Here is a 16,489-nt window from a genome sequence, read left to right as displayed (position 1 = left end):
GATCACATGGATTCATAGGACAATTTTTTTATGTGAGTATATGTATGACAACATGCATTTGTTTTTCTTTCTGTAAAGCTGTAAAAGACAGGAAACTGGGTGAGCATTCTCAGCATTTTCATGATTAACTAGAAAGTCATGAGTTTACATTCCTGTAACACCTGTGAATTTATTTATTTTCCAATAAATATGTGTATGTATACTTTTTACTGCATCTATATAGTGTCCCAAAACACATGTTGGAAATTCGATATGAAGCACCAAAACAACTTTAGCTTGATGAAGCACTTTTTGTGTGTAGATCATGCCTCTGACATTTCACTGCGCAATTCTCTGACATTTAGAAGTGAAATCACGGTTTCTGTTTAGGCAGCACTAGCCACATCTCACCTGGCTGTGACTGACACAGCCTGCATGAAAACAAAATGGTTTCATTTTCAATTAGATGTAACTTATTTTAAAAGTTTTTATCTCCTGCTCTGTAAATTGATCTTTAATTACATAGAGGATGCTCCTGCAGGATCTAGCAAGCTAGTAAGAGAGCAAGAGATAGGAAATACTAAAATTAAACAGAATTTGCAATAAAGGAAGTGTAGACATTAGATGACTCTTTACAGGAAGTGTTTAGGAAGACTGGGTAAGTCACATGCAGAAAGGTGTGCATATGGCTGCATAAACAAAGTGATTTAACTCCAAAATGGCAGAGAATTGAGCAGAGAGACTGCAGGAGCATGCTCTATACACTATAACTGCTTCATTAAACTAAAGTTGTTTTGGTGACTATAGTTTCCCTTTAAATAAATTTTTCATGTTCATTCGTATACACAGATTGTTTTACCAAGAATTTTTGGATTTACTGTCTATCAGTACAAAGGGCTTTTGTGGATTTTCTTGTTTACATATCTTACCAATCTCATCTTTTTGCTGTTCTTGCTCTGTAGATATTGACTCTTCAAAATCATTTCTATTCAAGACGTGATTTAAAGAAGACATTTTATTTGATGATGTTCTCAAGTCCAGGGTCTTGAGTTCCTCTGACAGTTCCTCCACTATCCTCTTTGTGTCAGCTGTAAAACACAACCATGACTAAAAATGGTACACAAACATTTGTAGGAGTTATGGTGCTAGGAACCATACCATAAATACTTTAAAAATTAACCCTGAGATTTTAAACTTCTCTTGTGCCCAGGCTACATTCAGTTAACAATGATTACATAAAGAGAAGTCTACTTTTCACCACTAAGTTGTTTGACTAAATATGTAGCATAAGCCTGCAAGGGCTTTCCTGTGAGCCTGTGTCCAGCAGTTCATTTTTTTTTTTTTTTTTTTTACAACTTTATATTCAAATTTTTTTCTTATCAGATTATTGTATTATCTATGAGACAGAGTAATTACATGACAGGGAGAGAAGACTTCTAATCTTTTGTGTCCAGCAGTTGCCTGGCTGGCTCAGAGTGCTGTGCAATGAAGCAAGCAGGTAACTGATGTATGTGCTCTCACACATCAAATCTGGAAAGCAAAAGAGGCTGATCTGGTGTGAGCAGGCTCTGCGAGTTCAGGACGTGCAAATACATGAATGACACACTGGTAAACCAGACTGTCTTTTTTATTTTATTCCAATGCAAATTGCAGGTGAGATTTCTTGCTTTAAGCAACATAATACATTATGTACAACATAATACATACAGAACATTTAAAGTTGCTGACCAGACTGACTATATGCTAGAGCATGATATGAAGGCATAGGGGTATAGTTACCAAAGTGTCATCAACACGTATGTCTAGTTTTCTCTGAATTTTAGCATCCTTTATTAAAATCTTTTGTATGCCATAACTAATTTTTTAAATGTACGTTCATTTTCTGGCTGTGCAACAGAATTATGAATTTTACTGCCTGCTGTAATGCCTGCTGCTATGAAATGGAAACTTCTACGAAAACTGACAGAATTCACAATAAAGAAAGCGATCACTATTTATATCACTTTGATAAAACTCCCTTTGTCTTGATTTTCCAGTATCTCATCTAGAAGAAGATTTAGTTCGAGTAGTTTTACCTTGAATTTGAAATTCCCTTCTAAATCACTTTAAATTCTCACTTTAGTAAGCAAGTCTGTTAGTTTTCCAAATTATGTAATACCACTACTAAGCAGATATCTGAAAATGGATACTACTTCTGATCACTCATACCAACCATGTATTTGCTGTGGCCTAAAAGATGTGCAGTAGACTGGTTAAAGATATTTTTATTTGTTTACCACCAACTGTACATCAAGTAATGGACAAGTAACTTTTTAAGATATTAGTAATTTCATTTATTTTGCATATGCAGAGGTCACAAATTGATAAAGCCATTTCACCCTCTCTGCTTAGCTAGATCTGTAAAAGCAGTGTCTAGTGTGTGTGCACACTGTACAAAACAGACTGTCCTGTTAAAGCAGCACTGTCATGCCGAACTTGCCTTTCTTTAATCTATTCCTTTTTCAGGATCTGTTTTCTTTATTTCTTCCTGTCTGCTCTAGTTTTCTTTAAAACATTAGACAAAGTAGGGACTACTTGTCTTATGGAAGTTTCCTACGACTGACCATCTCTGACCAGCGCAGAAGCAAAGTGTGCTTCATTTCCGGTGGTCAGAGCAATTTTCCCACAACTCTCACCTTTCCTCCGTGTTCCCGCGAAGCCTCCTTTCACTTTTCTCAAACATCCTTTCGCGACTTTGTTCGGATCGGAATTTCATTAGAATGAATGAAACTCCGATCCTATTCGTGCTGCGGCTGCATCTTGCAGTCGCTTAGTAGATCACTCTCTAATTCCCACGGTATTAGGGAGCAATCTACCAAAAGGCTGAAAAATGTAATTGGTCTTCCAGCCAAATTTACTAATTCTAAGTAAAGATTAAAAGATTACTTAGGGGGGCGGAGCCTAGCATCTGGACGGCACCTAGCATGCTGGGGAAACTCGGGGGTACCGTCCGGTACCACACTCTGACCCGTCACCTCTTGGAAACCGGGCAGAACACTCGGAGGCCTACCGGAGACCGGGCAGCAGGGAGACGGCCGCTCCCCAGTCTGTCCGACCCGGTCAAGGATCCCTCGCAACAGTCATCTCCTACCCCCCCCCCCCCTCTGGACCGATGGGGGACATCTCGGTCCAATCCCAACGACAGGCACCACAAGCATATCACGCAGTCCTGTACTCTGCAACTCCAGACCAGCCTAACGCATGGGGAACCCAAAATGGCGGCGGCAAGCGACCCCCGCAGTTCAAACAGCATGCCTGACACAGGGGAGCCCTGCGATATACACCAACGTATAAACGCAGCATTTGCAAGATTCTGGCACAAGCTGGAGCAGAGGCTTAAAGCCCAGAGGACAAGCAGGCTATCCCAGCCGGCAGCTAACCAGCAGAACCGACCTAGCAGCATGCAGACAAAGGCGAAACCGCAACCAAGGCCAGACCGCAAACTTGAGGTGAGAGACACGAGGCAGAGGCGCCCCACTCCGGGCACAGCAGCTACCCACAAGAAAACCGCGCAACCACGCAGCCCACCCAGCCCGGGTGCCAGGAGGGATATACCTCCACAGCATCAACCACCCTGCAGGAGGAATGCCCGCCGCTGGCGGCGAAAGAGATCCGGCACCAACTGCACCCACAACGGGATTGCCTCGACCTCACAGAGCCATCGAGCCAGTGGTCAGAAGATGCCACCCCCCGAATGGGCCTGGGGCAGGAGGGGGCCCGCGCCCTGTGCCGATCGCTCCAATGCATGGGACTGTTCAGCATGTGCCTTACCAATGCCGACTGAAGGTATAGGATGACTCCCAGCAACTACCACTGCCGCACCGCGGCCTAGACTGCTGCCACGCCACCACAGCAACGCAGCTATAATGGACTATGTCCTGATAGACTTTTGGACCCCTATTTTATCACACATCTAAACGGGACTGAAACTAACGTTTTCGCTACTAGCCTAGCATGCTTAATGTCATGTCGTTAATCTTGATTTAATAGCCTGATTTAATAGCCTGATTTAATAGCCTGACTTAATAGCCTGACTTAATAGCCTGACTTAATAGCCTGACTTAATAGCCTGACTTAATAGCATGATTTAATAGCCTGACTTAATAGCCTGACTTAATAGCTTGATTTCATAGCCTGATTTCCTAGTCCGATTCATAGCTTGATCTACTAGCCTGATCTAATAGCCTGATTTACTAACTTGATTTCAGAGCCTGATTTAACTGCCTGTACTAAAATCCTGTTTTCTATGATTGATTTATGAACCTGTTTTCTCAACCTGATTTATGTAATAGCCTGAATTAATAGCCTGACTTAATTGCTTGATCTCATAGCCTGATCTCCTAGTCAGATTTCATAGCTTGATCTACTAGCCTGATTTAATAGCCTGATTTACTACCTTGATTTCAAAGCCTGATTTAAACGCCTGTACTAAAATCCTGTTCTCTATGACTGATTTATGAACCGGTTTTCCCAACCTGATTTACGAAAAAAATCAAAAAACGAAGCATCGTTGATTCCAGAAATGTAATAGTATCAGGCCGACAATGTTTAAACCCTCTACTGTACTCGAACTATGCGTTTCCCCCCCCTTCTCTTCTGTACCCTATCAAAAATGCTTCAATAAAAGAAAGATTGACAAAAAAAAAAAAAAGATTATTAGTATTAGTAAATTCTGCCCCTACTCGCTATACCGCGAGAAGGGGCATGTCTAGTAAACAGTGAGCAGCCTGTACCTCGCGTGACACGGGTGGGGGGGATATATTATTTTTTTTCTTTTGTGTTTAACAGTGAGCAGCCACAAGCTTCTCACTGTTTAGTAGACATGCCCTGACTCACAGCATAGTGAGTAGGGGCAGCATTTACTAATACTAAGTAATCTTTACTTAGTATTAGTAAATTTTGCTGAAAGACCAATTTAGGTCTTTCAGCCTTTTGGTAGATGGCTCACTGATACCGTGGGAATTAGGAAGCTATCTACTAAGCCGCTGCAAGATGCAGCCACGAGACGAGTTGTGGTGACATTCTGTCAAACTAACATGGTGACCAGGGGTCATGTGATCAAGTTCATGTAGATCTTTCTTACAGGGGGATAAGCTTTACTTGGATGTGGTAATTGATATGGTAATTTACAAGTCAGGAAAGAGATAACCACTCCCCCCACTATCCTCATTTCTCTCTGTTCCTTCTTGGCTCTGCTGCTGAGCAGATGTGCAGACGCCATGTGCTATCTTGGTGAACCATGTTATACTCTGTTGCTTCCTTTTCTTCTTTGGTGGATGTGATGTTGGACTTGCAGCAGTGAGCCATTACTAGATGTGAAGGCCTAACCGTGGGTGAGATCAAACGTGTGGGGAAGGGGATTACTATATAGATAGATAGATTTAAAAGGGTTGTTGCTTCGTGGGTCTGGGCTGTGTGTTTGTGATACATTTATAGTATTGTGTTGTTGCCTTCTAAATAAATACCTTTTAATGTAGACGAACCTTGTGTAATATTTATATTAATTTGGTGATACACCACACGAGTAGGATCGGAGTTTCATACATCCGATCCTAACAAAGTCCAGAAATGCGTCCTAACACGAACGGAGAAACTGTTCTCATTCTGTTAAGACGCAATTTGGTAGTTTTGCCGGCGTTCTGTCTAAATGACAGGACGTTCGGGAAAAGTGAAAGGAGGTTTTGCAGTAACATGGAGGAAAGGTGAGAATTGTGGGAAAATTGCCTTGACCACCAGAAATTAACCACACTTAGCTGCTTCGCAGGTCAGAGATGGTCAAGCGTAGGAAAGCTCCATAAGACAAGTAGTCCCTACTTTGTCTTATGTTTTAAAGAAAACTAGAGCAGACAGGAAGAAATCAAGAACAGATCCTGAGAGAGGGAGAGAAGAGGAATCGATTGGGGAAAGGTAAGTTCGGCATGACAGTGCTGCTTTAAGCTAGGCCAACTTACATCTTTTTAAAATGTAGACTACAATACAATGAAAACCTTTAGTATCCTTTGCGGTTGTATGCCTAAACCGGTTTCAATAATTACTTGTTTTTTTTACTTTGTCGTCTTCTGTATGTGGTTGAAACATAGAAAAGACTATTTTAACCCAATACTTATATGCAAGTCACATTAACAAGTAAATACAACCAGCAATTGCTGCACACTCATAAAATTGCTACTTTCTATGTACATCATTTCAGTTTCCAAACGCCCACAATCCATGGTTTTTAAAAAAAATACAGCAAGACAGGAGAAATAACCTAGAAATATTTAATTCACTTACAGACTTGAGCCTTCACATATTCAACATATTGTTCTGGGGTGAGGGCTGGATGGCACCTTATGGACTGAGGTATCCCAGTGGAAGGCATGCGAAGAAAAGGATGATGGCAAATGCGGGTGGTGTGCACAGTGAGGACATAAGTGCAAGACTGTGGTTCATCAACACGTGCTATATAATCACCAGAGCCTTCTTCACACATGAACTACAAGGGGGATACAAAAAAAAAAAACCTATACATTTATATTGAGAAGGAGTACATACGGTATACAAACAGTGCCACAATACTATAGACACCAGAACAACTGTGCATGGAGACGCTGAACTTTCCTCATAGAGATGCATTGATTCAATACATCTCTTTGAGAAGATGCGGATTGGGATAGTCGGCTTTGGCCGCGCCTCCTTGGCGATTCCTAATCTTTCAAAAGTCATATACAAGTACTTACCCTAACTTCAGTTTCCCTGGACTTTCCATTCAGATCACATTTGGAACCATTAACATATAGCTGACTATGATAACGCTTTAATCTGTGATGCTTTGAAGCCTGGAAAATAAAAATTCAATATTTAGTACAGTTATAGTTTTCAGTGATGTAAAAAGTCATTAGATTCTTCTACTGATTTCATAACCTCAGTCCTATGCAATCTGTACCATTTCTTAAAGAAGTGTGCAAGGAATGTAAATATATATACACACATACACAGGGTTAGTGTAATGTTGCAAGTGGAGCCCTATGCAGAACAGTATTTGAAATTAAAAATAACTTGATGGAAGGTAGCCAATGAGTTTACCAAGGGAGGCAGTATAGATTGAGAACAGGAGGTGACCAAGGACTGAACCTTGGGGGAAAGAAGTTGGGGAGAAGTAGAGCCAGAGAAAGAAACACTGAAAGAATGCTGGCAGAGGTGGGAGGAGCACCAGGAGAACGCAATATCTTGTAGACCGATATTGCGGAGGATGAGAAAAAGCTGTTGATTAACAACAGTGTCAAAAAACGCAAAAAGGTCAAGGATAATTAGGATAGAGTAGTGACCACAAGATTTTGCAGCGAGTAGATCATTGGATACTTTGGTCAGTGCCGTTTCTACAGAGTGCTTAGCGGGGAAACCAGACTGAAGCGGGTCTAGCAGTGAATTGGACTCGAGGAAGTCTGTCAATCTTGCATACACAACTCTTTCAAGGATCTTGGATGCAAAAGGCAGTAGCGAGATAGGACAGTAGTTAGATGGGACAAGGTTGGGCTTCTGTAGAATTGGGGTTATATTTGCATGTTTGAAGGGTGATGGAATATGCCAGAGGAGAGAGATTGAGAATTTTAGTGAGAGGTAGAGAAAGAGAAGACAGAGTACGGATGAGATGCGAGGAAATTGGATCTAGGGAGCAAATGGTGGGACGGGAGGACTGGAGCAGAGCAGAAACCTCTTCCGCTGTAGCGGGTGCAAATGAACATAGAACAGCAGAGGGAGTGAGGTTAAGTGAAGTATTATAAGGGGAAGATGAAAGATCTCTTCCCCTGATTGTAGAGATCTTATCAGTGAAGTGAGTTGCAAAGTCTGAGGTGGTCAAGTTAGTAGGTGGAGGAGGAACACTAGGGTGAAGAAGAGCGTTAAATGTGTGAAATAGTCGTTTGGGTTCACAGGAGAGTGTGGTTATGAGGGTATTAAAGTAATTTACTTTTGCAGAGGACAGAGCCAAGCTGTATGAGCGCAGCAAGACTTTCTCCAACAGCGTTCAGCAGCTCTAGAGCATTTTTGAAGATATCTCCACACATACGCTGACTCACGGCGATACGGTCAAGCGAATACCAGATGCACCAGCCATGCAAGACATTGTGCCTGTCGCACCCAGAGCAGGCCTAGCTCCAGGTAGAAATCTTTTGTTCCATGCAGCACAGAGTAAGCCTACTCGATTCGCAGTTAACGTCCCCTATCCTCAGCATCGGCACGCTACCCGACCACGTTGGGTACGACATAGCATAGAAGATCAAGTCCTCGAACCAAACTGTCCCAGCTGGATTGGCTCTATCGAAGCCACATCATGGGAGAAAGCAAGGGGCCCTGCTGGACCTTGAGCAGAAGGCTAGTAGGCATCAGACTACTCCATGGGACTATGCACTGCCAATACAGGGTGTGGGCTGAATGTTTCGGCGATTATCAGTGCATTAGGCCACTACATGGGAGGTTGCTCTCAGCCATTTTTTACCTAAGCCTTTTTGGGTCCCAATATACTTTGCTTAAAATACACTAAATAATCCATGACTGTGTTTAGACCTAGCTTGTTTAAACGTTCGTTCACATACTAGTTTGACAAGCCTAACTAGTTAATATTTTTATATTATTATTATTTATAAAATATTTTACCAGGAAAGATACATTGAGATTTCTCTCGTTTTCAAGTATGTCCTGGGTCCACAATTAGAAAAACAATGCACATTTTTATAGTATGTCACACATAATCTCTGCCATTATATTATTTGCATATGCTGTCGTGGCATCGCAAATATGTCGAACTGCTATTATGCACAGAAAAAGGTTTAAAAAATTAAATAATTTGATGATTTCACAGCCATTAATTGGCCTCTTCCTCTATAATTTTAAAGAAGATCTCAATGTTTGAGTTTTGGCTTAATCTCTGTAGGACTGTTCACAAATAAACACAACAGACACCAAAACAATAAATTTCAGTTGTAAAATCTGTATGTAGAACTTGGAAAGAGCCGTCTCCTGCCAGAGATGTTTAATAGTGAACATGGTCTGTGAATATTTACAGTTCGTTTTAGAGCAGTATCCTTTATCATAACTGCTATTTGGGGATAAACTACTCATACTATAAACCATGTGAAGTGGTTTATGAAATAATAGCAAAAAAAGAATAGTTTAGAACCAGCGCTTGTTAATTCCAAAATTCAATAAATCAATATGACATCAATTTAAGTTAGCTGCTGTACATTCAAGTGTTTCCTTACAATAACACCGTAACAAGAAATATATAGCAAAAGAAAGAATGTAGCGCTTATTTAAGTACAGATGAAACAAAATGAATCACCTGTTTAAATTCTGATAGAAGTTCTCATTTGAGGGAACGAAATATACGTTGATATCTATAAAAAATTATCGAACATAGTGCAGATTATACAAAATAAATTATAAATCCTAGTATTAGAAGAAGTATTGCACTCACAAACAGAGCTGTTAACTCAGCTCTGGTTGAAATCGCTTCCGGGTCCGTTTAGGCGACCCACCCCTATTAGCGATGTAATTCTTCTCTCTCTATGAGGAAATAAAAATGCACACAATTGCGCAGTATTGCTGGTACAATGCCCAAAATTACAAGAAGGGAAATCCCAAGTGCGTACTTACAAATCTAGAGTCATCAAGTAATGACTCAATTTTCAAACGATATGGTTAAGGACTGCACTCCCTTCTTTTAGAATATCAGTGGATGGAAACCAGGATACGAGATTTAAATTTAAAAATAATTTTAAAATAATACATTTATTCACATGAATTAAAATTGACAAATAGAATTGCAACAATGCAATTCCCGGATTTGGCACATTGTTGCAATTTTGTCAATTTTAATTCATGTGAATAAATTTATTTATTGTAAGCGCTACATTCTCTCTTTTGCAGTTTATGAAATAAGACCAGATCCATAGGATAAGAATAAGCTGCTCCGGACTTCCACTTTTCAGATCTGATGGAACAGCTAAATATGTGAACTATTAGCTAATTGACTGTCTCATTCGTAGTTGTGTGAAAGTCGCAGTACACAGCATTCAATAAAGGAATAGCTCAGACTGACAGGTAATTCACTACAATTTGCCAAATAGTGAAGGGGGAGGGGGTTGGATATATCTCTAAATGAAAATGGGAAGGGGTGGGGACATACTAATGTCATTGCTATGCCCACCAGTTGTCAGCAGGTGGGGCTACTAACCGTATAGGGTGGGCAGTCCCCACCAATGGGCGCTACTATAAAATATACAAGGGAGGTGGACTTAACATTGTCTTCCACCTTTTCCATTGTCAGGGGTAATGCAATGGAAAGTCTCAAGATAAGTCAACCAACCAGAGTGTTCTACTGAGAATAAGTTTTTCAGTCTGAGTGGATGATCATATGATCTCCAAAGACAGATGGTCCAGCCTTTTGTTTTCTACTTGTTACTCAAACCAAAATAGTGTGTAATGGCAAATTGCTTGATGACCTACAGTAGTTATAGCTTTAGTAATAAAAATATAAAAGGGTCTGACGAGAAAGTAATGAATAGCTTTAAATAGTTGACCTATTATTACTACATTATCACCTTCCACTCCTGTCTCTGCTGAGCTTCCCCCGCCCCCCAGCACTCCGCAAGTAAAAAGTTGCTACTTTTGCAAAGAACAAATTCATGCAATATATTCCAATATTGTATTTTTAACATGTTTGACTAATTTAACCAAATATTAGGTAAAAAAGATTGTATTTCAGATATTGCATACCTTAGCAGTCTCATTGTTCCAGTCAAACTCAGATTGATAATATCCGAGGTATAAAATATCACCCTTCAACTCAGATTCTGAATGAAAAAAAAAAAATATATATATATATATATATATGATATGGGTGACACATGCCAACAGAAAGTCGGTATTAGTAGATTATACAATAAAGCTAAGAAAGAACCAACAATGTGACAGGAGATTTTGCTTCTGTGACCTACCTTCAATGTGGTATTGTTGTATATGTTTTCCATAACAAAACTCATATGTCCACCAATCTTTAGTCTAAGGAAAAATAATATATATATTAAAATGGGTGAAATAAACAAATTGGAAAACTAAACCATATGCATGTGACCATTTAGCGGTGTCAGGCTGTGATGTAGGAAGCAACTCTAAATGGAACAATAGCCTCATTTGTCGCAACCTCACATACTCAAACTTTGACAAGAATATAGAATAAATTTTACTACTAATTTTTTGTTGTAAAATGTTAAAACTTTAATAAAAAAAAATTTGAAAAGAACGCTGCGTTCCTTAAGCCACGCAAATGAACATTTCATGACCTGCTTCCAGACCATGTTCATGGGTTAACCCCCTCACGACGCTTGACGGAGATTTACCGTCAAGGACACATGACTGAAAATTTCCGTCATTTACTAAAAAGTTAACCCCAGATTGCGGCATTAATGCTCCTCCGATCTGCCTCGGTATTCGAGGCAGACCAATAGCACCCGATCGCGCTGTCCCTGCAGCTGTGATCGCTCTGACAGCCTGTCAGAGCGAGCACATTTGCTGCAGGGACTTCTGATTCGCCTCCCTGTGCTTCCGCATTCAGTGTGAAGTGCAGGGAGACGGATGAGCAGTGATCTCCCTGTGTGAAAAAAAATAAAGCTAGTTTAAAATCCCACCCTCCCTTTACCCAGTCCTAATAAAAATTAACCCGTTCCCTGTCAGTTGATCACTGCCTACAGTGATCAAAATACAGATCACAATATTAAACTGTGATCTGATTTTTTTTTTAACCCTCAGGTGTTCAATTTATTTAATTTAAATTATATATTATGCTAGCTGGGGTGGGAGTTATGGGAAATTGGAGAATGTATGGTTAGTGCTGCTTACTGCTAGTTCGGGGATAACAGTAAAAAAAAAAAAAAAAAAAAAAAAAAAGTGTAAAAAAGTTTTAAGAAACGACGTTTACAAAATGTAATAAAAAAAAAAAAAAAAAAAAAAATGCCCACCACTACACCTGGAACAAACTAGCGAAAAAATGATTCCATGCGAAGGTTTAAAATATGCCTTTTGAAATACCCTGGGATGTCTTCTTTAAGAAATGGTATGTCTTTATGGTGTAGCTGGAATATGTAGCCTGCTCAAGTGCTCCAAAGTGGGACACGGACGCATCAAAACCCTCCATGTAAGTTCCCACTAAAAAACCTTAACTTTTCACGTCTCTTTTACAGCACTGAAACACAAAATAGTGTCTAGGTCATATTTACAGAGTTTACAGATGTAGAAGAGTGCATTGCAAAAAAAACAAACTCTTCCTAAACACTGACAAAACTGTCACAATGATCTTTGGAACAGTACCTAAATTACACAATTTACACCTATCCATCAAAAATTCAAATAGCACACTGACCGCAGTCCACTTTTTTAAATACTTAGGTATGTTGTTAGACCACAATCTATCTTTTGGCCTCCACATAGAAAAACTTGCATCTAAACTTTAGCCAAAACTAGGTGCCCTGTACAGAAACAAATCCTGCCTAAGACCTACAGTAAAGGAAAAGATTATACAGCAAATGCTGATGCCAGTCATTGATTATGGGGATGTATTATATGCACCGACAACGCAAACCCACCTTAATAAACGCAATACATTGTATAACTTGTTCTGCCTATTTGTGCTACAATGTAATTACCCACCCTTGTGACATGCTAAAAGAACTAAACTGGCTGTTGACTGGAATCCATCTTTCCAACCTTGTGTTTAAGAGCTTTTCTGGAAAGCTCCCAACCCTACCTGAGCAGACTGCTCTTTCCCGGCTGTTACCACCGCCTATAACCTCTGATCCAGTACTTTATTTAGTCTACCTCAATATAAAAAGAAAGCAGCCCGATCCTCCTTTTTCTACAGAGCGCCCTCCCACACACTTTCAAATCTTCCCCAAGCCTAAAGTCCTTCAAGAGATCCCACTCTACATACCTCAAAACAGAATGCTCCTGTCACGGTTGATTATATATTTCCTACCTGTTCAATGTTTAATTGTGTATATATTGTTTTTTGTATTTTACTGTACCCTTTTGTATCAATGCAATGTTTTGTGGACCCAGGACATACTTGAAAACGAGAGAGATCTTAATTTATCTTTCCTGGTAAAATATTTTATAAAGACAGTGGTACATATTAAAGGACCCCTATAGTGCCAGGAAAACACACTCGTTTTCCTGGCACTATAGTGCCCTGAGGGTGCCGCCACCCTCAGGGTCCCCCTCCCGCCGGGCTCTGGTGTGAGGAAGGGGTTAAACTTACCTTTCTCCAGCGCCGGGCGGGGAGCTCTCCTCCTCCTCCTCCTCCTCCTCTCCAATCCTCCCTATCGGCTGAATGCGCATGCGCGGCAAGAGCAGCGCTCACATTCAGCCGGTCTCATAGGAAAGCATTTACAATGCTTTCCTATGGACGCTTGCGTGCTCTCACTGTGATTTTCACAGTGAGAATCACGCAAGTGCCTCTAGTGGCTGTCAGTGAGACAGCCACTAGAGGATTTGGAGGCTGGATTAACCCTATTATAAACATAGCAGTTTCTCTGAAACTGCTATGTTTATAATAAAAAAGGGTTAATCCTAGAGGGACCTGGCACCCAGACCACTTCATTAAGCCGATGTGGTCTGGGTGCCTAGAGTGGTCCTTTAAAGTGTAAAAAATACTCAGCAAAAATGCAACATGTATGTAAAAATCAATTTTTTCCTCCCTCATCACAAACATGAGATAAATTAATGAGAAAAAAAAAAAAGGGTGACCAGTTAAGGCAAAATATACACCATATTAGATATATAATTGGGTGTCTGCTTTATCAAATGGAAGCCCTTTGTGGTGTTATTTGAACAGTCAAACAGCTATTCAGGTGATCCTCGAAAAATTAGAATATTTTGCAAAAGTTAATTTATTTCAGTAATGCAACGTAAAAGGGGAAACTAATAAATGAGATAGACGCATTACATGTAAAGCAAGATAGTTCAAGCCGTGATTTGTCATAAGTGCAATGATTATGGCTTACAGCTCATGAAAACCCCAAATCCACAATCTCAGTAAATTAAAATATGACATGCAATTAATTAAACAAGGAGTGTACATAGAACAATATCGGACCTCTGAAATGTATAAGCATGCATATGGACTCAGTACTTGGTTTGGGTCCCTTTTGCCGCAATTAGTGCCTCAATGCGGCGTGGCATGGAAGCTATCAGCCTGTGGTACTGCTGAGGTGTTATGGAAGACCAGGATGCTTCAATAGCGGCCTTCAGCTCTTCTGCATTGTTCGGTCTCATGTCTCATCTTTCTCTTGGCAATGCCCCATAGATGCTCTATGGGGTTCAGGTCAGGCGAGTTTGCTGGCCAATCATGCACAGTAATCCCACGGTCATTGAACCAGGCTTGGGTGCTTTTGGCAGTGTGGGCAGGTGCAAAGTCCTGCTGGAAAATGAAGTCAGCAACCCTATTAAGCTCGTCTGCGGAAGGAAGCATGAAGTGCTCCAAAATCTCCAGGTAGACGGCTGCGTTGACCCTGTACTTAATGAAGCACAGTGGACCAACACCAGCAGATGACATGGCTCCCCAAATCAACACAGACTGTGGAAACTTCACACTGGACTTCAAGCATCTTGCAGTGTGTGCCTCTCCATTCTTCCTCCAGACTCTGGGTCCTTGGTTTCCAAATGAGATGCAAAAGCTGCTCTCATCAGAAAAGAGGACTTTGGAGCACTGAGCAACAGACCAGGTCTGTTTTTCTTTAGCCCAGGTAAGACACTTCTGACGTTGTTTGTTGTTCAGGAAAGGCTTGACAAGAGGAATACGACATCTGAAGCCCATGTCCAGGATCTCTGTGTGTGTGGATGTATGTCTGTGTGTGGTGGCTCTTGATGCACTGACTCCAGCCTCAGTCCACTCCTTGTGAAAGTCCCCAACACATTTGAATGGCCTTTTCCTGACAATCCTCTCCAGACTGCGGTCATCCCTGCTGCTTGTGCACCTTTTTCTTCCACACTTTTCCCTTCCACATAACTTTCTATTAATGTGCTTTGATACCGCATTTTGGGAACATCCAACTTCCTTCGCAATTACCTTTTGAGGCTTTCCCTCTTTATGGAGGGTGTCAATGATGGTTTTCTGCACAACTGTCAGGTCAGCAGTCTTCCCCATGATTGTGATTCCTACTGAACCAGACAGAGACCCTTTGCAGGTGTTATGGCTTACTTAGCTGATTAAAGTGGGACACTGTGAGCCTAGAATATTGCACCTTTTTACAATATTCTAAATTTACTGAGATTGTGGATTTGTTTTTGTTTTTTTCTGTGATGGCTATTAACCCCTTAAGACCGGAGGGCCTACTATTACGCCCTATTCTAAGCGGCTCTAAACGCCGCCGGGCGTAATAGTACGCCCTACGTTTTTTTGGTTTTTTTTAACTTACCTGGTCGCCGGCGATCGCGGTTGGGGGGGACTCCCAGGGAGCCCCCAGTGGCACATCAGTCCTCCTGGGGGCCCCCCCGGCCATGTGAGAGTGAGGTCCTTGCGAGGACCTCACAATCACATGGCCGGGTTAGCTGGCTGCTGCATTGCCAGCAGGGGGACTGCCTGTAATGACAGGTAGTCCCCCTGCTGTCTGGAAATAAAATAAATGAAAGTTAAAATAAGCGTAAAAAAAAAAAAAAAATTCTACATATATTTATGTCATATTTTTACATAATTAGGTATCTTAATTAATTACAATTAGCGGGACCTGCCTGACAACCCATGCCGAAAGTAAAGGGAATTTTATTTTCTAGCACTATATTTAACCCTATAACTTTCCAAGACACCATAAAACCTGCGCATGGGGGGTACTGTTCTACTTGGGAGACTTCACTGAACACAAATATTAGTGTTTCACAACAGTAAACAGTAAAATGTATTACAACGATGATATCGCCAGTAAAAGTGACGTTTTTTGCACTTACACGGACGATATTATTGCTGTGATACTTTTTACTGTTTTGAAACACAAATATTTGTGTTCAGCGAAGTCTCCCGAGTACAACAGTATCCCTCATGTACAGGTTTTATGGTGTTTTCAAAATTTACAGCGTCAAATATAAGGCTTGTGTTTCATTTTTTTCACATTAAAATTCGCCAGATTGGTTACGTTGCCTTTGAGACCCTATGGTAGCCCAAGAATGAAAATTACCCCAATGATGGCATACCATTTGCAATAGTAGACAACCCAAGGTATTGCAAACGGGGTATGTCCAGTCTTTAGTAGTCACAAACACTGGCCAAAATTTTCGTTTTTTTGCATTTTTCCACACACAAACAAATACTAACGCTAACTTTTGTGACCAAATGGCTACTAAAAAAGACTGGACATACCCCATTTGCAATACCTTGGGTTGCCTACTATTAAAATGGTATGCCATTATGGGTGTAAATTTTATTCCTGAGCTACTATACAGTCTC

The 16,489-nt window shown here is 40.7% G+C and overlaps 1 protein-coding gene across 3 annotated transcripts in view; it reads right to left on the bottom strand.

Moving 5' to 3' along the window:
• The window catches only part of OS9 (OS9 endoplasmic reticulum lectin), a 46,692-nt gene that overhangs the window by 13,536 nt on the left and 16,667 nt on the right, over nt 1-16,489 (bottom strand). For all 3 annotated transcript variants that reach the window (XM_063427611.1, XM_063427625.1, XM_063427618.1), the window contains exons 3-7: nt 10,995-11,058; nt 10,774-10,850; nt 6,738-6,836; nt 6,292-6,493; nt 909-1,067 (exon numbers count right to left, since the gene is read on the bottom strand). In XM_063427611.1, coding sequence (XP_063283681.1) covers nt 909-1,067; nt 6,292-6,493; nt 6,738-6,836; nt 10,774-10,850; nt 10,995-11,058 — 601 coding nt within the window. The remainder of the gene's footprint in view (nt 1-908; nt 1,068-6,291; nt 6,494-6,737; nt 6,837-10,773; nt 10,851-10,994; nt 11,059-16,489) is intronic.

This window comes from Pelobates fuscus, chromosome 1 (assembly GCF_036172605.1).
Source record: "Pelobates fuscus isolate aPelFus1 chromosome 1, aPelFus1.pri, whole genome shotgun sequence".
Classification (NCBI taxonomy): Eukaryota; Metazoa; Chordata; class Amphibia; order Anura; family Pelobatidae; genus Pelobates; species Pelobates fuscus.
The sequence above is the reverse complement of the archived record's forward strand: the minus strand, read 5'-3'. Positions and strand labels throughout refer to the sequence as shown.